At 50.1% G+C, this 26,712-nt stretch overlaps 1 protein-coding gene across 6 annotated transcripts; it reads right to left on the minus strand.

The window, feature by feature from the left end:
- Positions 1 to 1,395: 1,395 nt before the first annotated feature.
- On the minus strand, positions 1,396 to 26,690 carry NUMBL (NUMB like endocytic adaptor protein). 6 transcript variants are annotated; one of them, XM_057533927.1, is made up of 10 exons: positions 26,535 to 26,690; positions 22,478 to 22,562; positions 20,208 to 20,350; positions 18,978 to 19,052; positions 18,814 to 18,888; positions 17,721 to 17,861; positions 11,974 to 12,163; positions 7,456 to 7,758; positions 3,786 to 3,908; positions 1,396 to 2,799 (listed from the first exon to the last, which is right to left on the minus strand). In XM_057533927.1, exons 1-10 carry the CDS (start codon positions 26,565 to 26,567, stop codon positions 2,186 to 2,188), a joined length of 1,782 nt encoding a protein of 593 aa, XP_057389910.1. In that variant the 5' UTR covers positions 26,568 to 26,690; the 3' UTR covers positions 1,396 to 2,185. The 6 variants fall into 6 exon arrangements, with proteins under 6 accessions (XP_057389910.1, XP_057389911.1, XP_057389909.1 ...); XM_057533928.1 differs by having other exon boundaries at positions 7,456 to 7,761; positions 20,208 to 20,347; positions 26,535 to 26,688; XM_057533926.1 differs by having other exon boundaries at positions 7,456 to 7,761; positions 26,535 to 26,688.
- Positions 26,691 to 26,712: the final 22 nt, after the last annotated feature.

The following is a 26,712-nucleotide window of genomic DNA, read 5'->3' on the forward strand; positions in this document are numbered from 1 at the left end:
ATCAGTCCAGTAGTTCGAATCATCTCCAAGTCCTAGGCCTTTTCTGCCCCTCTCACTCGCCAGCGGTTTGTAGCGGTGAATTGCTGAGATTGGCTCTTCTCTGGCCTTGTGCCTGAACACCAAAGTGTCCGAGACAGCCCCAGACCCACCCCTCACTCACAGTCCAGTGGGGGGCCAGATAGTGACAGCCCGGAATGGGTCAGGCCTGCGCTGGGGGAAACAGAGAGGAGTTAGGGCCAGGATGCGGGAAGCACAGGGCCTTGTAGGATCCAAGCGGAGCGGAGGGCTCCTGACTCAGCCTGATGGGTCGTAGCGCTTTGAAAGGATTGGATGGGGGCGGGGCCTTGGAAGAGGCTCCACTTCTAAGAAGGGGAGATATTTGAGCTGAGGCCTGAAGAATGAGTAGCATCCTATGAAGTGTTAAAAGAGAGGTGACACAGATCTATGTGTGGCTCATCTGTATGAAATGGCATCCAGGACATTCTATTATTGGGGGAAAATAAAGCAAACTGCAATACAAAAAAAAAAAGGAATGAGTAGCATTCCTCTGGGAGAAGGTGCAGTGTCACGAATGGGTGTTTCAGGCAGAGGAAATGACACCTGCAAAGGCTTGGATTAAGAAAGTGTGGCTCTTTTCAAGCAGAGTCCTTTGCTTGCTCCCTGGGGACCCCCTTGGTGCCCTGGCGAGCCATCTGTCACAGGTCCCCTAGTCCAGGATCCAGCCAGTTGATGGGCTGTAATGTAAACCCTTGAGGGCAGACCCTAGGCTTATTCCCTCACAGCCTGGTGGTTCAGTGACTGGCCTTGAGGTCGACCAGAAGCTCGGCTTGAATCCCAGCTCCCCCACTAATCAGATGTGTGACCTTGGGTAAGTGACTTCACGAAACCAATCTCATCATTTTAGAGAGCTATAAAGAATTAAATATATAATTTATATATTATATATTTTAAAATATATAACTTTGTAGATTGTATCAAGGAACCCAAGAAACAACAGAGAGACTTAAAAACATGCTGCCACGTCAGATGACACTTTGGCCTAAGTTACGGAAAATGCAGTTGCTGAAACGTGAATTCGCCAGCTCGAAGATATGCTACTCCAAACGTAATTATTTAAAATTTTAATACTGAAGTTATTAGCAGCAGATTATATGTTATTTTAATTCCTTGTTTCAAAATCTATAAGAATCAGAAATGGAGTGATTAATTTGGGGTACCCATTAATAACCCACTTCTTGAGTGCTGGGTCAGTGTTACCTGCTCCCATGCTACGACTCAGAGGTGAATATGCAGGGAGACCCTTTTTACTCCCTCTGGTTTTAGGAGATGACTCAGGAGGAAAGGCTCTGTCTCCACACCATCCCCCCTGCACACACACCCTGCCTTCTAGAGGGGCACCATTATATTCTTCCTTTATTGGCTGTCCTTGTATAATACAAATCTGCAAGTTTAGATACAAAAAAATCTGGAAATAAAAGATAGAAAAGTACCCGCCAGGCACCCCCTTCCTTCTTCCCGGACCCCTCCCCAGCGGGCACCGACGTGAGGTAACTGGGCATCTTCTTCCCCTTCCCCTTCCCCCTACCTGCCTCCTGGGCCCCCAACTTGGCCCCCTACCCCCATGAGACCCTGGCCCAAAGAACATGTGGGCCCCCAAGGGGAGGGGAGGGGTGGTAGGGGTGAGCACAGCATTGGCAGTGAACGCAGCAGGTGGGCAGAAGGAAGCCCTTTGCTTGTGCTGTGTATGGGGGCGGGGGGAATGACCAAACTTGGGGTGGGCACTCGTTTGGGGCCGAGGAGGGCCCCCAGGTGGGCATCCCTCCTCCATCCCACCCAATACTGGAAGGTAGAAGGTCAACAACAGAAACTGGGAAATATAGCTTGAACAGAGGGCACTCGGTGGGACTGTGGCCATCCCCCTGTGTCTGGGGTCCGGGGAGAGGGGGCCATGCCAGCCTAAGTCTGGCAGAGAAATGGGTCCCTTAGCCAGGCTGGGTCCGTCCCTGAATTCCATCCCATCGCAACCTGGGCGTCACAATGTCGGTTCTGTACTGGTTGTGGGAGGTGGTCGAGAGAAGGGTTAGAGAGGTCGTCAGGAGGGTGCAGCCCCAGGGAGCAGGACTGGGGAGACGTTGGGCCTCCACTCCCAGGTGTGGGGCTCCTGGAGATGATGGGGTGGCTCGGGCTACAGTTCAATCTCGAAGGTCTTCTGCAGGTCGCCCGAGAAGGGGTTGGAAGGCTTCTCTACAGCAGGTTTGCCTTCTAACGCTGCCCACTGGGCCTCAAAGGGGTCCAACTCAGGGGCCGGGGCGGGTGCTGGCTCTGGGGGCCAGGGCGCCCCATTGGGGCGAGGACGGGCCTGGCCCCCAGGGGCGCTGGGTGCGGCAGGGGGTGGGAAGGCCCCAGCTTTCCCAATCAGGGTGGCAGGCTGGGGCTGGAGCTGGGCGGCTGAGCAAAAGGCGTTGGCCACCATCTGTGAGGGTGTGATGCCCACCACGGGCACGCGGGGCATGGGCGGGTAGCCCAAGCCCGGGTAGGCGGGCACAAAAGGGGGCTGCATGTGTGGAGGCGGCAGGAACACGGCCACCTGGGCAGGTGCGGCGTCGAAGGGCCCCACGGGGGCGGGGAAGGGCTGCAGGCCAGGGGGCACGGCAGGCACCGAGGCTGCCTGCTGCTGCTGCGCTTTTGCCACCTGGGACACCTCCTCCAGCCACCTCTCGGCCTCCGAAGGGGTCCGCTTGTGCCCAGGCTGGAAGGCAGCTGCAGGGGGCACGGAGGGCTCACCCCAGGCAGAAGTCCCTGGAGAGAGGAGAGGGGCAGTTAGGGGGCATGCGCTGCCGCAGAGAGAACCCCAGGCTGGGGATCAGACTCTGGACCGGGCCGCCTGCCTTGCATCCAGCTCTGCTTCTCATTAGCTGCATGGGCTTTGGGCAGATGGCTTGACCATCCTGGACCACAGGTCACGCAGTGCTATGAAAATTCATTTCTGAGATTCTAAGGTCCTAAGATGAAAAAGTATAGGCACGACTGACAATCACCCAGGCCGGCTTCCCTTCTGATTGGTCAGTAGCAAACCTGTTATTAAATATTTTTTAATATCACCCTTGGCGCTAATATTTTGACACTGTATTGTCTTAGGAGGCTAAGATTCTAAGATTGCATGGATCTTTCTCAGAGTGTACTATTCTAACATAGTGGGTAAATTTCAGTGTTTTTAAGTTTGTGTTTTCTAAGATTCTAGAGTTCTAAATTTACATTGTTTGTAATTCCAAGGTGCTTCCACGGTTTTAGGATAAGCACGTGGCTCTAAGGTGATTCCTTGGCACTATTTTCTCAGAGAGCACTCTTTTAAGGCTGTAAGATTCCAAGGTTTCCTGGCTCCAAATCTGTTAGGTTCTAATATCTTGTGATTCAAAGGCTGTAGGTTTCTAGATTTTATGGTTCTAAGACAGCAAGGTTTAAAAATTGATCCCATGGTTCTAAGGTGACCCCATAATTCTTATGTTATCTCATGGTTCTAGGATGAACCCCACGGCTCTGAGATGACCCCGTGGTTCTAAGACAATCCATGGTTCTAAAGTGATTGATCCCATGATTCTAGGATGACCCCATAGCTCTTAAATGATCCATGGTTCTATGGTAATCCCATGGCTCTTAGATGATCCATGGTTCTAAGCCTGTGGGATTCCAAGATTCCCAGAGTCTCTGCAGGAGCCCTGAAAGGAGCAGGGGGATGCAGGAGGGGCACTGCAGGGCATCTGCCCCCAGAGAAGGGCTGAGTTTACCTGTTGAGGCTGGCGGTGGCCCTGGGGCTGGTGCTCCAGCACTGGCAAAAGATGAGCTGATCTGTGTACACAGGGCACTGATGCTGTCGCTGTCACTGGCACTGGGAGGCTCCATCTCAGGCACTGGCAAGTCAGGGAAGAGGGTGGAGGTCAGCGGACAGGCCCAGGCTCTGCCCTTGACCCCATCCCCGCAGGTGGCCCTCACAAGGTGTGTGGGTCGGCGGGTCCACTCTGCAGTAACTAAGTGGCCATGGCCACAAAAATGGTAACCGCGCACATGTGTGTGTGTGTGTGACATCTGAGTGGTACAACAGCCAAGTAGTGTGTGACATCTGATGGCAGACAGTCACAGGGATCCCAAACCAAGGAGGACCTCAAGAGCTGTATGTAGCCGCAAACCAGAAGAAATATTTTAAATGCTTACCAATATATATTAATTTTAAAATATGTTCAGGGAATTTTCCCTGGCGGTCCAGTGGTTAGGACTTGGTGCTTTCACTGCCGGAGCCCGGGTTCAATCTCTGGTCAGGGGACTAAGATTCCACAAGCCGCGTGGCGCGGCCAAAAAAATAAATAAAAAATGTTCAACCACATGTATGGCAAGAGCATTGACTAGTCAGAATGGATATTGGCCACGCTGCTGGTCACTGGCTGGGGATCATCTGTCTTGCTTTGCGTGCGGAAGTGGGGCCCCACCATGCCTGGCCCATAACATATGTCATGAGGGCAGAGATGCACCTGTGCCTGCAAGACAGGACACGCTGAGCAGGTGTGGTGGCCTCGTGAGGGCTTAGGATGAGCAAAGGCACCATCCAAATAAACAAGAGGACCGTCAAGTGTGGCGTGTGACAAGTGCCTGTGACAGCTCAGCGAGTGGCTACCTCCAAGGGAATGTGTGTGATGCTCTGTGAGCATCAGAAAGAAACTAGCTGTAGGAGTCAGCAGGTGTGACATGGGGCTGCCCAGGTGGGACAGTAGGTGCCTTCCAGGTCATTTCTATGATGACTGTGCCTGTTAGTCCAAATGGGTGTGCAGCTTCTGGGGGGTGGCATCTGAGTGTGACTGAAATCCAGGTTGTGGCATCCGATTATGATTCCCCAGCATGAGCCAATCTGCCTGCGTGATGTATGGAATTCGGCATGAATTAGCATATGTGACTTGTGATTCACACAAGTTTGTGTGAATCCAGGTGTGTCGTTCGTGAGCGTGTGTTAATCTGTGTGTGTGATTTCTGAATGGGACATCTGGATATGTGCTTTCTTTCTTTCTTTTTTATTGAAATATAGTTGGTTTACAATGTTGTGTTAGATTCCGGTGTACAGCAAAGTGATTCAGTTATACATATATACATATATATTCTTTTTCATATTCTTTTCCATTATGGTTTATTACAGGATATTGAATATAATAGTTCCCTGCTATACAGTAGGGCCTTGTTGTTTACCTACTTCATATATAGTAGTTTGTATTGGATATGTGCTTTCTAAGTGTGTGTAATGGTAACACCTGGTCCTGCAACTTCCAAGTGTGTGTGATTTTTGATTGCCCACGACTAAGTGTGTGACTTCTGAGTGTGTGTGACACCCGCAGTGGAGTGGGACATCTGTGTGAGTCCGTGAAATTTTTGTGTGGCAAGTTACATCCAAGCAAGTGGGCAACTGGCTACTGGCACGCGAGGCTTCTAAATAAAGTCTGGGGTGCCTGCCACTTCTCGGGGAGCAGGTGTGACAGCCCTGGGGGTGTGCGTAATGGCAGGTTACTTAATGAGGACAGGAAGTCTGAGGGTGCATGCAGTACACGGGATGTTGCACAACATGGAGTGAGCGAGCGTCATTCTCAACAAGCGTTGGCATCTGCTCAGCAGTCACCTTTTGCAGTAGCCCAGCCTCCTGGATACAGATCAACACCTCCCACACCAGTCCCTGGGGCCATAAGGGGTAGGTGTCTCGGATTTGGCACATGGAAGCAGGAGAGCGGGCCAGACCACATGACTTCACTGACAGCTGGGAGGAAAGGCAGCTCTCCTGCCTGTGTCCCTCAGGCAAAACATAGTTCCATACCACCTCTCTCTTTCCTTTTTCCCATGGCATACATTTTTAAATCACAACATATGCCATCTCTCTCCTCTTCCTGGTCCATGGCAGACATTAGTGATCAAACATGATGCTTTTCTCCCATCGAACTCTTTGCTCACCTTACCCCTCACCAGTAGAGCCTTGTGGCTCTACTGGCCAAATGCTGAAAGAAAGGACTGGTCCTTGCAATTCCATCTTCCCTCGAAGACATGGCTAATGGATGATGATGGGTGCTGCCTCTGCACAATCCTTTACCCAGAAGCGACATCACGAATCCATCACTATGCACCCTGACCCCGTGATCCCCATGCTCACTTGTGCCCTTCACCTCATGCTTCCATAAGCCAAATTCTGGGAGTCATCTCTTGGGCAAAACATAATACCCCTGCTCTCTCTTCTCGCTTGCCCATGGCAAACTTTGCTAATCAATCATGTGGTGCGCCACCTGGCTCTTTTCTCTTGTCCAGTCACACACTGTAAGGAGATCATGATGTCTGTCATCACGCTATTCTCCCTGCCCTGAGCAGACATTGTTAATCACAATCCTTCTTTCCTCTGAACCTGGACTCTTGACCTGGCCAGATCTCATGGCTCTACTGGCCAAAAGCTTGGAGGGAGCATTAGCCTGTGGTGCCTCAGTCTCCTCTTGAGCAAAAACATGGCATCTGGGCAGCTTCTCTCCTCTCCCTTGCCCATGGAAGTCTTGCTAATCAATCATGACATATGCCACTGCTCTCATGTCCCTAACTACAGCAGACAGTACTAACTGATCGTGACTTAACACCACCTTTTTGCTATCCCTTGCCTGGAGCAGACATTGCTAATCAATCACAGCTTACACGACCTCTTTCCTCTCCCAGACTGATGGCAGACATTGCTAATTGATCACATGTTGCTCCTCTCCTTTGCCTGTGGCAGGGAGTGCTAATTAATCATGGTGTGACCTAAGTGTCCATTGACAGATGAATGGATAAAGAAGATGTGGCACATATATACAATGGAATATTACTCAACCATAAAAAGAAACGAAATTGAGTTATTTGTAGTGAGGTGGATAGACCCAGAGTCTAGCATACAGAGTGAAATAAGTCAGAAAGAGAAAAACAAATACCATATGCTAACATACATATGAAATCTAAAAAAAAAATGGTTCTGAAGAACCTAGGGGCAGGACAGGAATAAAGACGCAGACGTAGAGAATGGACTTGAGGAAATGGGGAGGGGGAAGGTTAAGCTGGGACGAACTGAGAGAGTGGCATGGACTTATATACACTACCAAATGTAAAACAGATAGCTAGTGGGAAGCAGCCGCATAGCACAGGGAGATCAGCTCCGTGCTTTGTGACCACCTAGAGGGGTGGGATAGGGAGGGTGGGAGGGAGATGCAAGAGGGAGGGGATATGGGGATATATGTATACGTATAGCTGATTCACTTTGTTATACAGCAGAAACTAACACAAAAATGTAAAGCAATTATACTCCAATAAAGATGTTAAAAAAAAAATCATGGTGTGCACCACCTCTTCTCTATCTCTTGCTTACAACAGACAGCGGCATTGATCCCGACGTTCCCTCCTGCAGAGCCCCAGGCTCACCTGTGCCCTTCACCTGGAAGTCAGTGCGGCGCTGCAGCGTGGATGGCAGCTCATTCAGCCGTAGGCTCAGCTGCCGTTTGAAAGGTGAGTTCTTCTGGCTGAGCGCCGGGAACCCACGGAAGGAGCCCTGGCGAACCAGCTGCTCCAAGGGGGCATGGCGCCGGGGGATGGCAGCCGCAGTGGTGCCCGCAGCCACTGGGGTGCCCGCCTCACCTTTCTCGCCAGGGGATGTGGTGGCCGGTGTTGGGGACACGTGCCCAGGCTGGGCAGGGCCAGGAGCCGCAGTTGGGGCAGCTGCTGCCTCTGCTGGAGACATGGGTGAGACAGGTGGTTAGATAGCTCACCTTGGCATTGGAGGCCTCTCCTACCCAGACCCCTTGATTGTTTTCCAATGCTGCCTTCCTCACCCAGTGTGCCCTCCCCTCAAGACAGGCTGGTCAGAGCCCCCAAATATCTCTCATCCCCACCCAAGCCAGGACCACTTTCCCCAGGAGGCCCGTGGGGGAGTCGTCACCCAACCTGACCCTCTGTGTGTCTCAAGCTTTCTGTCCCCCATCCATCTTCCTCTGCTGCTTCTGCTATTTCTCCCTCTGAGACCTTCTGTCTCCCTTTCTAATTAATTTAACAAACACTTTTTTGGTGCATGACCAATGTATCAGGCATTGTTCCAAGTGCCTTGCAAGTATTAATTCATTCAATCCTCACAACCACCCAGTGAGGTTGATACTATCATTATCCCCATTTTACAGATGTGGAAACTGAGGCCCAGAAATGGCAAGTGACTTGCCTGAGCCATACTGTGAAGGAAGGGCCAGGCTGACTCCAGAGTCTGGGTTCCAGATGACTCCACTAACCCGTCTTTCCCTCTGGCCTGGTCTCTCCACATCATGCTGTCTTCCTCCATCATTCCATCTGCTCTGTTCTCTGTCACCTCCCACCATTCTTCCCACCTCAAGTACCTCCTCCCGTCCTCCAGTTGCTACCCATTGTTCTAGACCCAGCTTGGCATACTTCTTCCTCTGAGGAGTTTTCCAGATTGTTTCAGCCCCTCAGCCTGGGCTCCCTCCCCTCTGGGGCTGTTCTCAGTCCTCTGCAGGTACCTGGTCTCCCCACTCAGCATAAGAAGCGGGCTCTTCCATGGCAGGGTCTCCCCACCCCTGCCAATACACAAACACACAGCCATCCTCCCATCAAGGCCTCACCTGAGCCGCTGCCTGAATGCTAGTGAGGTTAAACTCAGGCCCAAAGAGGGCAGGGAGGTTGCCCAGTGCTTCTCCCATCTTCCATGAGGGGGCGGTGAGGCTCTCACCCAGGCCAGGCTGGGGGCAGTGGAAACAGCCCGGGACAGGTTGGAACTGGGAAACCACCTCTGCCCCCCACCACCTTGGGCTTCAGGAAGTCTCCTCCCCTCTCCGGGCTCCAGTTTTCTCAACTAAACCTGGGATAAACATCCCTCTGCTGCCTTCCCTGGTCTCCTGAGAGGGTCAGTTGAGGCAGTGAATGTTCAACGCTCTGGAATCCCACAAAAGCTTGGTAAACAACTTTGTGGAAAGTGCACTGCTCCGTAACTCCTGAACTGAAGAGAGCTCTTTGTGAACGTGCGGTGCCTTGAGACTGTGAATCAGTGCATCATCGGCAAAACACTGTGATGTGTTTGGCAAATCATATACCACACTTTGTAAACTCTCATTTTTGCAGTGCAAGCTCTCAAGTGCTTTCTACAATGCAAAGTACCTGGAACGTATAATATCCTTTGGAAACAGCAAAATCCTTTGCAAACTCTAAAGCATATGACACTCTTTGTAAATTCTAATATCCCATATAAATAGTTAACTCAGTGTACTCAATGTGTTCTTTTGCAAACAATAAAATATCATATAGGGACTTCCCTGGTGGCACAGTGGTTAAGACTCCGCACTCCTACTATAGAGGGCCTGGGTTCGATTGCTGGTCAGGGAACGAGATCCCACATGCATGCTGCAACTAAGAGTCACATGCCACAACTAAGGAGCGCGCCTGCCGCAACTAAGGCCCAGTGCAACAAAATAAATAAATATATATATATAAAAGACAGGTTTTCACTAAAAAAAAATATGTACTTAGGCCCTCTGTTAACTTTACTTTGTAATCTGCTTTACCAATGATAAAATTCTTTATAAATTCTAATAGATGATGTAAACAGCAAAATATTTTGTAAGCTGTGAAGAACTCCTTAACTTTGTCAAGAGGTTTGTAAATGGTCACATAGTTTACCAAGAAAAACATATGTTGTAAACTCTAGTATTCTAGCAAGTGATAAAAACTTGTTTTCCTAACTTTTTAGCTAGAAATATTTTAAACTTACAGAAAAGATGTAATAATGGAACAAGCAGCACACATGTTCTCTTGTGTTAACTTGTTACACTTGTTAACTCTTAACAAGTGTTAACTTGTTACAGTATTTGATCTGTCTCTCCTTCCATAATCTTTTTTCAGTATGATTTAAGAGTAAGTTGCATACAATAGCCAAGACATGGAAACAACCTAAATGTCCATCAACAGATGAATGGATAAAGAAGATGTGGTAATATATATACAACGGAATACTACCCAGCCATAAAAAAAGAATGAAATAATGCCATTTGCAGCAACATGGATGGACGTGGAGATTATCATACTAAGTGAAGTAAGTCCGAAAGAGAAAGACGAATATCATGTGATATCACCTATATGTGGAATCTAAAAAAAAAGATACAAATGAACTTATTCACAAAACAGAAATAGACTCACAGGCATAGAAAACAAATTTATGGTTACCAAAGGGGAAGAGGGAGAGGGGATAAATTAGGAGTTTGGGACTAACGGATGTACACTACTATATATAAAATAGATAAACAACAAGGGAAAAAAAAAAAGACTAAGCTGCAGACAGCTTACCCAACCCTAAAACCTTCAGCATGTACCTAAGAACAAGGACAGACTCCTACTGAACCACAGGACAACTTCCTACTTGGGAAATTTAACATGGATATGATACTGTTAGCTAGTCTACAGTCCATATTCTAATTTCCCCGACTGGTCTACTCATGTCCTTTATGGATGTTCATATATATATATATTTTTTCCAATGTATATATTTTATATACATATATTCAATATGTATATATATTGGATTGAATCTTGAATGTATATCTATATATACAATATCCAGGATTCAATTCAGGATCACACATTGCATTTATTAATATTTGTCAAATCTCTTCAGTCTCCTTTATCCTGAATCCCAATTCAGGATTCTTTGTAAATTCTAAGCAGTGTTTTCCAAAAATGTAAAAACTAGAAACAGTAAAAAAAATTAAAATAAAATTAAAAATTACATTTTGACTCAGCACATAATACACGTATATTTAAAAACCACAGTTTGAGAACTTATAAACTATTTGCCTTTGACCTAGAATGTTAGAGTTTACCAAAAAGTTTTTCAAACTTTCATGACGGCAACCCAGAATAAGAAATACCGTTCACATGGTAACCCATTCCATACACACACACACAAACAGATGTACTGACATAAAAGTATCATTGAACTATACTTACCCTTACTACATTCAATTACTCTGATATTTTCTATTCTTTTCCATTTCATTTCTTAAAATGCTAACCACAACCCAGCAAGCTGACTTCACAACCCATTAACAGGGTGGATACACAGTTTGAAAAGCCTGGGAACCTCCCTGGGTTAGCAGATAATAAAGCTCTCAGTGAGCTTTGCTGGGATTTGTGGCCAACAGAATATTGCCCAGAGGACTCCTTAAACTGAAGTACGCTTTATAAACTGTAACCAAACTTTGTGGTTGGTGCTTTGCTTTGTATTTTTTACTTAAAAAAATTTGGGGGGGATTCCCTGGTGGTGCAGTGGTTAAGAATCCGCCTGCCAATAAGGGGACACGGGTTCAAGCCCTGGTCCAGGAAGATCCCACATGCCTCAGAGCAGCTAAGCCCATGCCCCACAACTACTGAGCCTGCACTCTAGAGCCCGCAAGCCACAACTACTGAGCCCGTGTGCCACAACTACTGAGCCCATGCGCCACAACTACTGAACCTGTGCTCTAGAGCCCACGAGCCACAACTACTGAGTCCATGTGCCACAACTACTGAGCCCATGCGCCACAACTACTGAGCCTGCGCGCTAGAGCCCATGAGCCACAACTACTGAAGCCCGCGCACCTACAGCCCGTGCTCCGCAACAAGAGAAGCCACTGCAATGAGAAGCCTGCGCACCACAACGAAGAGTAGCCCCTGCTTTCCGCAACTAGGGGAAAGCCGGTGCACAGCAAACAAGACCCAACAGAGTCAAAAATAAAATAATTAAAAAAAATTTTGTTGTTTTGGATTTTGTGTGTGTGTGTTTCCTTTTTGCTTTGTAAACTGTAGAGCCCCTGTACCTCTGCAGCTCTTCCCCCAATCTGGATCCCTTGGCCCCACCCTGGGACCATTCGGTGCCCAGCCCCCCCGCCCCGCCCTCCGGGCAGCGCCCACCTTTCTTCTTGTCGGCGGCCTCTCGCTCAGCCGGCCGCCCACCCCCGGACAGGCGGAAGGAGCCCTCCCGGGAGAAGCTGGTGCGGCTGGCGTCGAAGGCAGCCGTGACTCCGCACTCCTTCTCCCGCCGCTGTTTCCGCTCTAGGCAGGCCGCAAACGCACACCCCACTGCGTGGCTCAGCCTCTCGCCCTGTGGGAAGAGGTTGGGGCAGGATTAGCGACGTTGTGCAGTGCAGACCGGACGCCAGGAGCCCCGGGGTCCAGCAGCTGGATGCTGGGTGACTCCGGATGAGTCCCTTCACCTCTCTGGGCCTCAGTGCACATCTGCAAAATGAGGGACAAAAGCCAGAGACAAGAGTGTAATACTGTATGGCTCCATTTTTTTTTTTTTAAAGATTTTTTTTGATATGGACCATTTTTTTTAAAGTCTTTATTGAATTTGCTACAATATTGCCTCTGTTTTATGTTTTGGTTTTTTGGCCGCAAGGCATGCGGGATCCCAGCTCCCCAACCAGGGATCAAACCCACACTCCCCGGCATTGGAAGGTGAAGTCTTAACCACTGGACTGCCAGGGAAGTCCCTGAATGGCTCCACTTATATGTAGTTACAGAATGGGCAAAACTAATCTATGGTGAAAAACATCAGAACAGTGGTTGTTTCTTAGGGGTGGGCATAGGGACTGACTGAGAAGGAGCATGAGGGGACAGTCTGGGGTGGTGGCAATGTTCTAGATCTTGATGGGGGGATTGGGTTATATGTGTGTATACAGTTGTCAAAACCCAGCAAATGTACACTTAAGGTTTGTGGTCAGCATGTATTTCGCTTCAAAAGAAAAAGAGCTGGAAACAAATATGAATTCTACTTAATGGTATGCATGCTGAAGTGTCTGGGGGAAGTATTCTGATGTCTGTGACTTTGAAATGCATCAAAAAATAAGATGGGGAGACAAGTGATAAAGTAAGCCCAGACAAATGTTAGTGGCAGGATCTGGGTGGGGGGTGTCCAGGTGACTGGTGACTGAACAAGTCTTTCGACTTTACTGCATGCTTGAAAATATTTTGTAGTAAAGTACTGGGGGTAAAACAACAACCCCTGTTTCTTGAGTGCCTTCTTGAGAGACGCCAAGGCCAGAGAACCTGGGATTGATGCTGGCTTTCCACTTCCCAGCTATGTGATGTCAAGAAAATCACTTCCCAGTACCCAAGGCTCCTCATTTGTAAAATGGGGGCTCTAACAGCACCCACTTCACAGGGTTGTTGCAGGAATTAGGTGAACAAATATATGCAAGGCATGCAGCACAAAGCCAGGCACAGGGAAACTCACATATGTGTCAGCAGAAATTTTGTATAGCCCCGGGCTGAGCCCTGATTTGCATCCTTTTATGGAATCCTCACAACAGTGCCGGGAGGTGGACAATCTTATGAACCCATTTGACAGATGAAGAAATTAAGGTTCAGTCAACATGCCCATTATAACAAGTGAGTGGCAGAGTTGGGATTCAAATGAGGTATGTCTGACTTCTGTTCCCTAAACAAGATGCTCAGCCACCTCTTAAAGTTAAACTTGGGGACAAAAAGCCTCAACAAAATGCTAGCAATCTGAACCCAGCAGAATATTAAAAGAATCAAGTGAGATTTATTCCAGGAATGCAAGCTTGGTTTAACATATGAAAATCAATCAACCACATTAATAGAATGAACAAAAAACCCCACATGATCATCTCGATTCTCACAGAAAAAGCATTTGACAAAATCCAGCACCCTTTCATGATAAAACACTCAACAAAGTTGGAATAGAAGGGAACTTCCTCAACCTTATAAAGGACATTTGTGAAAAACTCACAGGACTTCCCTGGTGGCACGTGGTTAAGAATCCGCCTGCCAGTGTAGGGGACACGGGTTCAAGCCTTGGTCCGGGAAGAACCCACATGCTGCGGAGCAACTGAGCCCGTGTGCCACAACTACTGAGCCTGTGCTCTAGAGCCCATGGGCCACAACTAATCAGCCCACGTGCTACAACTACTGAAGCCCGTGCTCCACAGCAAGAGAAGCCACCGCAATGAGAAGCCCGTGCACCACAACGAAGAGGAGCCCCCGCTCACCGCAACTAGAGAAAGCCCGGGCACAGCAACAAAGACCCAACGCAGCCAAAAATAAAATATAAATAAATAAATAAATTTATTAAAAAAAGAAAAAAGAAAAACTCACAGTTAACATTATCCTCAATGGTAAAAGACAAAGCTTTTCCCTAAGATCAGGAACAAGACAAGAATGCCATTTTCATCATTTCTATTCAACACTCTATTGGAAGTTCTAGGCAGAGTAACTGGACAAGAAAAAGAAATAAAAGGCATCCATGTTGGAAAGAGAGAAGTAAAATTACCTCTGTTTGCAGATGGCATGATCGTATATGTTGAACATCAAAAGGATCCACAGTTAGTGCAAATAAATAAATTCAGCAAAGTTGCAGGATACAAAATCAACACACAAAAAAATCAGTTATATCTATATACACTAACAGCAAACAATCCAAAACTGAAATTAAGACAATTCCATTTACAATACCATCTAAAATAATAAAATAGTTCGGAATAAATTTAACCAAGGAAGTAAAAGACATACACATTGAAAACTACACAACACTGTTGAAAGAAATTAAAGAAGACCTAAATAAATGGAAATACATCCTGTGTTCATGGATTGAAAGACTAATATTGCTAAGAGGGCAATATTTCCCAAAGTGGTCTGCAGATTGAATGCAATCCCTTTCAAAATCCCAGTGGACTCTTGCACAAACGGAAAAGCTGACCCTGAAATTCATATGGAATTGCAAGGGACCCAGCACAGCCAAAACAATTTTGAAAAAGAATAAAATAGAATAACTCACACTTTCCAATTTAAAAACTTACTCCAAAGCTAAAGTAATCAAAACAGTGTGATACGGGACTTCCCTGGTGGCTCAGTGGTTAAGAATCCGTCTGCCAATGCAGAGGACATGGGTTCAAGCCTTGGCCTGGGAAGATCCCACATGCTGCAGAGCAACTAAGCCTGTGCGCCACAACTACTGAGCCAGCGTGCCACAACTACTGAAGCCCGTGCGCCTAGAGCCCGTGCTCCGCAGCAAGAGAAGCCACCGCAACGAGAAGCTTGCGCACCGCAACGAAGAGTAGCCCCCGCTCGGCGCAACCACAGAAAGCCTGCACGCAGCAACGAAGACCCAACGCAGCCAAAAATAAATAAATAAATAAATAAATAAATAAATAAATAAATAAATAAATAAAAACAGTGTGATACTAGCATAAGGAGAGACATATAGACCAACGAAATATAACTGAGAGCTCAGACATAGACCCACACATCTATGGTCAATTGATTTTCAATAAGGTGCCAAGACCATTCAATGAAGGAAGAATAGTCTCTTTAACAAATGGTGCTAGAACAACTGGATACAGTATGCACATGAAAAAAAAATGAAGGTGGACTCTTACCTCACACCATTTATAAAAATTAACTCAAAATGTATCAGAGACCTAAATATAAGAGCTAAAACTATAAAACTCTTAGAATGAGACATGAGGTAACTCTCTACAACCTTGGATTTGGCAATGAATTCTTAGATATGACACCAAAAGCAGAAATAACAAAAAAAAATTGATGAATTGAACTTCATCAAAATGTGTACATTTGCACATCAAAGGAAACTATCAAGAAAGCAAAAAGATGGGGCTTCCCTGGCAGTCCAGTGGTTAAGAGTCTGTGCTTGCAATGCAGGGGGCGCAGGTTCAATCCCTGGTCGGGGAACTAGGATCCCACATGCCACGGGGCCAAAAAAAAAAAGAAAGTGAAAAGACAACCCACAGAATGGGGGAAAAGTTTTGCAAATCACGTAACTGATAAGCACCTAGTATCCAGAATATATAAAGAGCTCTTACAACTTAATGGTAAAAAGACAAACAACCCAATTAAAAATGGGTAAAGGATTTGAATAGATATTTCTCTGGAAAAGATATACAAATGGCCAATAAGCACAGGAAAAGATGCTCAACATCATTAGTCATTAGCGACATACAAGTCAAAACCACAATGAGATACCACTCACACCTACAGGATGGCTAGAATAAAAAAAAAGTGTTGGCGGGCTTCCCTGGTGGTGCAGTGGTTGAGAGTCTGCCTGCCAATGCAGGGGACACGGGTTCGAGCCCTGGTCTGGGAAGATCCCACATGCCGCGGAGCAACTGGGCCCGTGAGCCACAACTACTGAGCCTGCGCGTCTGGAGCCTGTGCCCCGCAACAGGAGGGGCCGCGATAGTGAAAGGCCCGCACACCGCGATGAAGAGCGGCCCCCGCACCGCGATGAAGAGTGGCCCCCACTTGCCGCAACTAGAGAAAGCCCTCACACGAAAGAAAAAAAAAAAAAAAAAAAAATTAAAAAAAAAAAAAAAGTGTTGGCAAGTATGTGGAGTAATTGGAACCCTCATACATTGCAACTGGGAATGTAAAATGGTGTCACCACCAAGGAAAACAACTTGGCAATTACTCAAAAACTTAAACATACTATATGACCCAGCAATTCCACTCCTAGGTATATACCCAGAAGAATTAAAAACAAGTATTCAAACAAATACTTGCATATAAATGTCCAGAGAAGCACTATTCATAATAGCCAAAAGGTGGAAACAACCCAATGTCCATCAATGGATGAATAAATAAGCAAAATATGGTATATCCAAAATGTGGTATATCCATACGAATATTATTCAGCCATATAAAGGGAGTAAGTACTGATACAATGCTACGACATGGATGAACCTTGAAAACATTATGCTAAGTGAAAGAAGCTGGTCACACAAGGCCAATAGGTCACAAAAGGCCAATACACACCTCCCAAAAAGCAGAGGGTGTGCCCCTCTTCATGCTTCCCTCCTTTATGGAGTTGGGATGAAGATGTGAAGGCTGGAGCATGCGCATTCATCTTGGATCATGGAGTGGAAGCCATACTCCAGCATAGCAACAAGATAAAAGGAGCCATGGCCCTTGAGTGGAGAGGAGTCACACCAATGCTGTGCTGCCTGCCTAGGGATGTCTTTCACATGAAACACAGATTTCTATCTCACCGAAATCACTGGTATCTGAGGGTTTTCTGTCACAAGCCTCAGAATCCTGTGAGAATGCTTCTCAGAAGACAGTCCATTTGTCTCTTTCATCAGATTCTCAGAGGGGATCTTGACACCCCCCTCCCCCCAAAAATATAAAGAACCACAGGCAAAATGAATCAACTCTGAAGGAAGAGTGGGTACCCTGGGGGGTGTTGTTTCAGAAGGGCCCAAGGGGGCTGCTGGGGGCAGGAAACTACAGCTTGACTTGGGTGAGGTTTAAAAATAAGCAAAAATTCATGGAGCTGTGCCTGGGCCATCTGCGCATGTTACTGTATGTATATGCTCCTCAATGAGAAAAGTTAGAGAAACATGAAGAACTATTGATAACAAGGAGGAGGATGAGAACCAATGTTTTCCTGAGTGCTTCCTATATGCCAGGCATTGTTCCAAATACTCTGTATCAACCCCCTCAAGTCTCACAATAATCCTCTAAGTTAGGGGCTGTGAATACACTCCCTTTTCCAGATGAGGTCACGGAGAGGAGAGGTAAGGTGAGTGACTCGCCTGATACCACACAGCGGGCTGGGGTTGGGCGTGGGACACCAGGGCATGGGAGACAGTCAGCTGGCTTTGGGCTTTGGTGATACTCACGGAGTCCTTGAGCGCCAGGAAACAGTGGCAGATCCAGCGGCGGGTGGTCCCATCACGACAGATATAGGAGAAAGCCTTGTCCAGGTTGCGGTCAGGAGCACAGAAGGAGACCTTTTCGATGGTCTGGTCTACCAGCAGGTCCTGGGAGGCACCAGGGAGGCCAGGAAAGGCATGTGTACTGTCTTTCATGTATTCACTTAATATTCCCTTTGTGTCTGCTCTATATCCTGTCCTGAACCGGGTGGGGATCCTGCACTTGTTGAAACAGCTGTGGGCCCTGCTCACATGGGGCTCCCAGTTTAGTGCGGGAATCAGACTCATCACCAGATGGAGACAGGCCAGAGTCACAGCCACGCTGTAATGAGGGAGGCACAGGCAGAGGGCTCAGGGCTGGGATGGGGGAGGCTCAGGGGCTTTCGGGAGCAAGAAGAGGTGCCTGACCCAAGTTGGACGGGAGTCAGGCAAAGCTTGCTGGAGGGTGTCAATCCTGTTCAGTCATTAACCTAACTGTCTTCATGCGCTGGCTGTCTCCTTGGGCAGTCTCTGTGCTAGGGGCAGGGAATTCAATGGTGAGCAAACAGACACCCGGATCCCGGCCCCTGGTGCTCCCATCTGGCCAGGTAGACGGACAATAAGCACGTAACAGCTAACATTCATTGATCGGAACATTTCTGCTGTACCAGGCATAGTTTTAAACTATTTGCATATACTTTCTCATTTAATGGTTGGGTCCATTTTTATCCCCATTTTTGCAGATGAGGCAAGTGAGGCACAGAAGGGTTAAATCTCATACCCCTCATGCCCAGGGTCACCCAGCTGGTAAGTGGGTGAGCTGGGATCCGAGCTGAAGTGGCTGCTCTACGGTCCGTGCTCTCACCCACTGTCCACGCCAGCTCACAAATAGCCACAGGACTCAATCCTGAATTACGACTGTGAGAGGTGCCAACATGTTACAGGAACACACGGCTGAGCCTAGAAGGTCCCTGAGGGAGGGACATCCTAGAGGTGGGTGAGAAGGCATCCCTGGCCCCGTTCGAGCAGGGTGAGGAGAGGGGCCCGCTGGTGCCCACTCCCAGGCCCACGGGCCCCCTACCTTGGTCTTGTCATCCACCACCCGGAGCCCATCGGCTGACACCCACAGGACAGACTTCACAGACTTCCGGCCCATCTGGAGTGGAGGAGGAGGACAGAGGGTGTGGTCAGGGCTGGCTCTTCTGCTCTGACCTTGCCCCCTCCCTGCTCCAGCCTCTCACTCACCGCCTTCAACTTTTTCACAGCATCTTCACACACGTGCATCCCCCGGGACTCCTCCACCTCCACGTGGCCCAGGTACTTGGTGCGAAGGGGATGGGAGGACATGAAACAAGCACAGTAATCAATCATTCCTAGCGCTCACTGTGCCGCTGCGATGCATCACGCAATGTCCTAAGCACATCATATGAATGAACTCATTTACTCTTTACCTCAACTTTGCAAGGTGGGGACCTTTTTTTTTTTTTGGCCGCGCCGTATGGCTTGTGGGATCTTAGTTCCCTGACCAGGGATGGAACCCATGCCCCCCTGCAGTGGAAGCACAAAGTCTTAACCACTGGACTGCCAGGGAAGTCTGGGTACCCCATTCTTATCCCAGACATACAGGTGAGAAAACTGAAGCACATCATGGAGTAATGATTCCCCCCCTGCCTCTATCCTTGGCCTTTCACACATCCCTGGTGTCCTTCTGAGTGCCAGCGTCTGCATCTGCGCCTGAGGACTGGCCCCAGGCAATGACTGATAGGAGCCGGGGTACACACGCCCCAGCTCCCTCACCCCGTGGGTGGGATGGCTCGATTTCCCACAGTTTCCTAGTGGCATCAAGCTCAGTTGCTCACAGCTATAGTTTAGTAAGACACCCTTTACTGGCTGCCTTCCCTTCTTCACTCTCACCAGCATTTCCTGCACCTCCCAACAGCCCCTCCCTCGCAAGGTCGGCTTCTAGGGGAAGGGAAAACAAGGTGGGGGGGGGCGCGCTGTGACCATCATCTGTTGTCACCCAACCAGGAAGGGAATGAGTGGAGAGTTGAACCTGAATCCTGCTGTCTCCCTTATAAATTTTCGTGTATGTTGTAAAGGGTCGTGGTGGTCTAAACCAGAACGCACTTAACAGTAGAGGGCTTTGCAAATGCTACAGAATTTTTGTGACCTTGCAGTGCCCCCCTGGAAACTGTGAGCTCCCACAGAATAGCGTGACTCCAGGCGGGACGCCCCCCGCCGCCCCAGGTAATATTTTCCTGGCACAAGAGAATGGGTCTTAGTTTCTAATCCCAACTTTAAGGGACTCGGGCCGTGGGGTCCTGCTTCTGCAGGATCCGCAGTTCTTTGGGGCTGTGAAGTCTCTTGGGTCTCAGCCACCTCACCGGGCGACGGACAACACACTGGACACGCACGCGCACAGCGAACAGCTCGCACACCGCCGCAGCCCCGCCCACACGAGCCCCGCCCACTCACCCTGACCGGGAAGCTGCACGTGCCCTTGCGCACCGCGTCCTCGTCCGCCTGCCACTGGTGTGGGCGCGATGCCTCAGGCACGTAGGCTGGTTTCCGCCGCCGCAGGCTCTGCCGTAGCTTGTTCATGGTGCCCGCCCCGTCTGCTGACAGAAGACAGGGGTGCGAGTCAAGGGTCAGAGGCATGGGGCTCAAGGTGGGGGGAAATAGGGCTCGGGGAGCAAGGGGTCAGATAACATGGCAGTAGGGCTACAGGGTTAGGGGGTCACTGGGTCAGAGGACATGACATCCAGGGAACACAGACTGGCAGCAGTTAGGGGATACTGGCAAAGGGGGCAACTGGAAGGCGGGGGAGTGGGAGAGTCGGCAGTGGGGATTCAGAAGACATGGGGCTAAGAGGCATGGAGGTCTAGGATGGGGGGGTGTGAGTCACAGCTTTTAGGGGTCTGGAGATTCGGGATGCGACAGTCAAGAGGCATGATGATCCAAAGTAATGGGAAGTTAAGGCAGTGGAGGACATTGGGGTTAGAGGGCATAGCAGTCAGGGGTCACAAGGTCAGGGGTTTTAGGGGTACAAGGTCAGGGGATGCGGTGGTCAGAGGGCACAGGAGTTGAGATTTGCATGGGTCCGATGCGGGGGACTCAGAAGGTCCAGGGATTGAGGTTCAGAGCCCAGGCCAGAGGGTGTTGGGGACAGGGGCGGGTCTCTGCAACTCTGAGATACAGCCCCTCTGACAAATGTGTCTGTTCTAAGGCAGAGGCCCCTGGAGAGGCGTGCACCTGCGATGTCAGAGGTAGGGATGGAGGTGGTGGCCAGTCACTAAGACAGCCTTCGCTGACTGAGAAGCCATACTGAGTCCCAGGAGGAGTGTGAGGGGACACCTAGGACAGAGCACCAACAGATGAGACTCCGCCTGTGTGTGCAAGCAAGTGTGCAGCTGGTGTGTTCCTTTTTTTGTTTTTGGCCTCACTGCGTGGCTCGCAGGATCTTAGTTCCCTGACCAGGGATTGAACCCGTGCCCTGGGTAGTGAAAGCGCAGAGTCCCACCCACTGGACCACCAGGGAATTCCCTGGTGTGTTCCTGAGTGTTGTGTGTGAGGGTGTCTAGTTCTGAGCATGCACCTATTGTCTGTGAGTGTGTATATAGCTGAAGGCTGTACGGAAGGACGCGGGTCTGAGAATGGTTGTTGATGAGAGTGGGTGTCTGTGAATGCTGTCTGTGAGGGGATGTCTGTGTCCAAGAGTGTGGCTGTCGTCTGTGAGTGTAGGTCCCTGAAGCTCGTGGCTGAAGAGTAGCTATGTGTGAGAGTGGTGGTGAGTGTGTGTCACGGAATGTTGCCTGTGAGGATGGGTCTGTGTTTGAGCATGAAGCTGTTGTCTTTGAAAGGGTGTGTCCGTGACTGTTGTCTTTGAAGCTGTGTGTCTGTGTGAAGATGTGGCTATTGTCTTTGATGACCACTGCCCATGACAGTGTGTGTCTGTGAGAGTTACCCAAGATACCACATCTGTCCAAGAGTGCAGCTGTTGGTGGTGAGGCTGTGTGTCTGTGGCTGTTGTTTGTGAGGGTGTGTCTGGGTCAGATAAGGTGGGTGTTGTTGCAGAGAATGTGGGTCCATAAGCGTTGTCCTAGGGGTGTGTCTGTATGCAACCGTGCATCTGTGAGGGTGTGTGAGGACATAAGGTTGTCATCTTTGAGAGTGTGTTTGTGAGTCTTATTTGTGAGGGTGTGATGGTGTGAGAATGTGGCTGTTGTCTGTGAGAGTGCTGAGTGTTATTTGTGAGACTGTGTGTGCAAAAGTGTAGCTGTTTGTGAAGGCAGGAGCACACGGGTGCTGTCTGTGAGGCTGTGTCTGCTTGTGAAAGTGTGGCTGTTGTCTGCAAAGTGTGGGTCTGTGTGTGTTGTTGGGGAGACTGTACAAGACTGCATCCCTTGAGAGTCCCTGAGTCTGTATCTGGTGAGTGTCTGTGCTCACCTGTGAGGGAGTCTGGCTGTTGTCTAGGATTGTGTCTGTATGTTTGTGTGACCGTGAACCTGTGGGTGTGGGGATGTTGGTGTGTGTCTGAGTGTCCAAGCGTGCGTGTGCGTGTGTGAGACCTAGTCTAGGTGGGTGTGTCTGTGAACGAGGTCACTGGGTGTGCCGGGAAGTCGTTTGGGGGTGTCCACTTGTGAGTGTGATTAAGCCTGTGTGACCGCAGGGACAGTTCCTTTGGCTATGCGAGGCAGACCCACCCCCTCACTCAGCCTTCGCCCTGTCCCCAGCTGGCCACTCACCTGGCTCCGTCCTGGAGGTTTCAGGGAGCCCCAGGGCCCCACAGGGGGCAGGGGGCAGATGCTGCTCTGGACTCCTGGGTCCGCCCTGCCCAGGGGAGGGAGGAAAAGTTGAGAAGCTGGCTTGGGATAGGGTGCAGTCCCCCCTACCTCACCCCCTGTTTGGACATCAGCCAACCCCCCTTCATCTCAGAATCTCTGATGAGAGCCCTGGTTGTCATAGCAACTGTTACTAAGGCAATCAGCCACCTGGTTGCAAGGGCCCAGGAACGAGTAGGTGTGTTTCGGGAGCATCTGTTGGGGATGTCCTGGCCTCAGGAGGCTGTCTGTACCCAAGGGGATGGTGTGAAGGGGGGTGGCCTGCCCTCTAGACACATGTCCAGGGCTGCACACACACATACAGTCACATGTGTACATGCAACTCCAGTCCCCAATTGTCCCTAGAACCTGGTCACAGCTCTGCACAATTAGTTACAGAGACAACCACAGCGACACACACCGGATCACACAGAAACACATCAACAGTCACAGCCACTGTAAATACCTGGCCACATATCCAAGTTCACAGACACACAGTCTCTGCTACAGACCATTTGTCCACAGGTATGTAGAGTCCCGGGCTGCCCAGGCACTGCCACAAACGTCTGGTCATATCAGTAACTGATATTTTGCACTTCTCTTTTCTCTGCCATATACAAAGAGCTGGGTCCGGGCACACCCACTGGGGCAGCCCATGGCCAACCAATGACAGTTGTTTCCTCGGGCACCCAACCAAGATACTCACATTACAGACCCACCTGTGTAGAATCACACCCTGCGGGAGGTCACCTATTAGCTCTGAGGCACACACACTTGTCACATACAGCTCCCCTGCTGCCTGTTGACATCTGGTCAGGGATGCATGCAGACATACTGACACACATTTGGTCACACCCAGTCACACCCAGCCACAGCCACATGTGTTTAATCATCGACCGGCACACAGCTGCACAAGGACACTCAACCCCAACTGTGTCAGTCACACCAACACACCTTTTTGGTCACACACTGTCACACAGCCATACATCCCAGTCGTAGAGGCACACACTTGGTCATGGTATCAGCCACACGTATGTGGATGGTTCTCCATACCCACGCACACACACAGACCCTGATGGCCACGGCCCGTGCATTAGAGAGAAATGGGCACACAAACTCAGGACATGCATACAGCCATCCAGAGACAGTTCTCCCCAAGGACGGCCACACTCAGACACAGCCAGACAGTCAGTGGCTCAGAGTCACAGCCATACGCATTTCAGAAACGGTCATGTATGCAAAGTCCCACAGCATGAGTGTCCACGTTACCCAGCCATATATCACGGCCATGGTACCTATTTCACAGTCACCCGCCATCCCACCCCCAGCTGTGCCATGTCGGACCATCACAGAGAAACACGCAGTCTCTCTTCCTGCAAACACGTAAGTCACACCGACACGTATGGGGTCACAGACAATCGCAGCCCCCGTGTGGAGAGACACACAATATCTCACACACAGAGACATCAGCACACAGTTTCCATTTCACACACACAAGCACACAGTCAGGTATGTGCTTAGAAATACAGTGACCCAGACAGAGCATTTATAACTGCGTTTACACAGAAGACACAGTTCCGGATAGTCATGTGTGGAGCCAGGAGACAGTCACTCTGTCACCAAATCACACAGATTCAAACATAAGCCGCCCAGCACGCATATGGGGACACCCACCCACCCACCCCAAACAGCCACACGGCTACAGACACACACTCTTACAGACCACGACACAGACACAAGTATATAGAGTCACCCAGGGTCACAGACATGCAGGTCACACACAAATACAGAAGCCACAGTCACATACACATCCCCCCCACACACACACAATCACTGGTGCCACCACACACAGACACACCTATAGCTTGAGTCACATGCAGTGAAATAACCCACTATTAATAGTCTGTCAGGGTTTCAGACTCCAAGTCAAATACATAACCCAAATCACAGGTACACAACTATAAATGTACAGAATCACTCAGTATCAACACACAGACCTAGATGTAGTCATTTATACAATCCCGGCCACACACATAGATGTGGCTTTGAACACACAACTGCAAACATACAAGTCACAGTGCCAGCACACAACCTGTCACATAAGCACAATGTGACTTCATATACAATGGCAGTCATACACCTAAAGTTGCAGGCACAGTTGTGTGTCATACAAACACATGTGTGACACACATATAAAATCAGTTAGAGACACAGTCACAAACATTCGAAGTCATTAGGACAGTCGCACATGGACAGAGTCATAGACACAACTCCACTTATAGTCACAACTCCACCCACATCTTCAGTCAGCCACACACATGCCCAACCCCCTACTCAGTAGATACACTGTCACATACCCAGTTAGAGTTACCAAGGTACATACATGGGGTCACAAAAGACATAATCAAAGACACAACCACATAGTCACAACCATGCACACACTCAAACACAGACAGACTGAAAAGTATAGGGTTCTGCACAGTGAGCGAGCAGCTGTCATATACACATACACAGCCACACAAATGCTGGGGTCACATACAGAGACACAATCACAGACGCTATCGGACACAACCACAAGCACGAAACACACGATTCCTCAGAGTCACCAGCTGCAGCTCACACACATACACACACAGGCAGCCACAGTCACAAAAACACAGGGTCACACTCTTAGCCACCTCCCCATCGCTTGCTTCCCCGCTTCCCCCCAGGTACCACACACAAAGCCATCATCACCGCAGACGCTGCAGACAGACAGGGCTGCACCAGGTCCCTGGGAAGCCGCCCCCTGGCCCAGCCTGAATCCTGGAGCCTGGGGGGCCAGAACCAGAGTGGGAGGCGGTGCATTGTCTGTGGGTGGGGCCCCTCCCAGACAGCTGGGCGGCCCCAGGGACAAAGAGGGTGGCCCAGGAGACCTGTGCCCTGGGACCCTTGACCAAGCCTTTTTGTGTGTGGGGTTGCCTGAAATTCCCTTTATTTTATTCAGGCTTTGGGGGGATAGAGTCCCAAGCACAGAGACCTTGTTTTGAGAAGGGTCTGTTCCTGGGACGCCGCCCAAGCATGGGGAGATGCTGTGCCCCGACGTCTCTGAGGCCTGGGGACGGACTGTGCCAGGAATCCCCCCGGGCCTTGGCTTGGTGGGGAAGCTGTGCCCAGGGACCCCATTCTCAAGACCTTGCCTAGAGGGTTGCTGTGCTCAGAGAGCCCCTCAGGCCGGGAGGGGTAAGGATTGCGTCTGGTCTGGAATCCCCTCTTAGAGGCCTTGACTTGATAAGGAGGTTGCGTCCCAGACCCCATCCCCAAAATCTTGCCTAGGGAGTTGTACCTAGAATCTGTCCCCCTGTCCTTGATTTTTTTGAGGCGGAGGTCTGTGTCTGGGATCCGTATCTCCAGAGCCTTGGCAAGACAAGGCCTGTGCCCGAGACCCCTGTCTCCCAAGATCTGGCTTGGAGGGGAGCCGATTCCTGGACCCCCACCCAGGACCACCCTCCCCAGCCTTGGCACCCTTTCTCCATCCGGGCGCCGCGGCCGCCTCCCACCCTCCGCCACATCAGCAGCGGCGCCGCCCCCCACCCGAGCCCCCTTCTCCCGCCCTTCTCACGCTGGCCGCCGCGCTGCGGGACATCCAGGGCTCCGGCGCCCCCGCCTCCCGCGGCCCCGGCTGGGCCCGGATCCCCGAGTGCTGCTGCTGCTGGGGCGGCGGCGGCAGCTCGGTCTGACGCGGGCCGGGGCCGGGGGCCGGGGGATGGTGCGGGATGCAAGCTCGCTAGCCTGCTCCGCTCCCGGGAGGATTCCGTTCCAGGGGCGGGGGAGCGCCCCTCCCGCTTCGGCTCCCCGCCCCAGCCCCGCCGCCTGCTGGATATGCAAAGAGACCCCGCCCCTTGACCAGCAGGCCACGCCTATACGCAATCACGACTCCGCCTCCTCCGGTGTGGCCACCGCCCCGCCACGCCCACTGGCCAGTCCTGGGCTGAGCACGCACGTGAATCTCGCTGACACGTTCTCCTAGGTCCATCCAGGCGTGGGCTCCCTTCCCCTCCGTGACCCCTGACCTCAGATCCCCTTAAGTTCCGCGTCCGAAAGATTTGCTTCGGGAGGCGCCTCGCGGTCCCTCATCCCCAAATCTGCCAGCTCACCCCACGGTTCTCCCAGCCCAGCGG

Source organism: Balaenoptera acutorostrata, chromosome 19, assembly GCF_949987535.1.
Source record: "Balaenoptera acutorostrata chromosome 19, mBalAcu1.1, whole genome shotgun sequence".
Classification (NCBI taxonomy): Eukaryota; Metazoa; Chordata; class Mammalia; order Artiodactyla; family Balaenopteridae; genus Balaenoptera; species Balaenoptera acutorostrata.

Bases quoted from the DNA above. Each gene is read 5' to 3' on its own strand.
- NUMBL (XM_057533926.1), bottom strand. From the start codon at position 26,567: ATGGACCTAGGAGAACGTGTCAGCGAGATTCAC. The intron at 7,762-11,973 runs GTGGGCGCTGCC...CCATGTCTCCAG, and splicing joins GGCCGCCGACAAGAAGAAAG to CAGAGGCAGCAGCTGCCCCA. The intron at 2,800-3,785 runs GTAAACTCAGCC...TCCTCTCTCCAG, and splicing joins GCCACCGCCAGCCTCAACAG to GGACTTCTGCCTGGGGTGAG.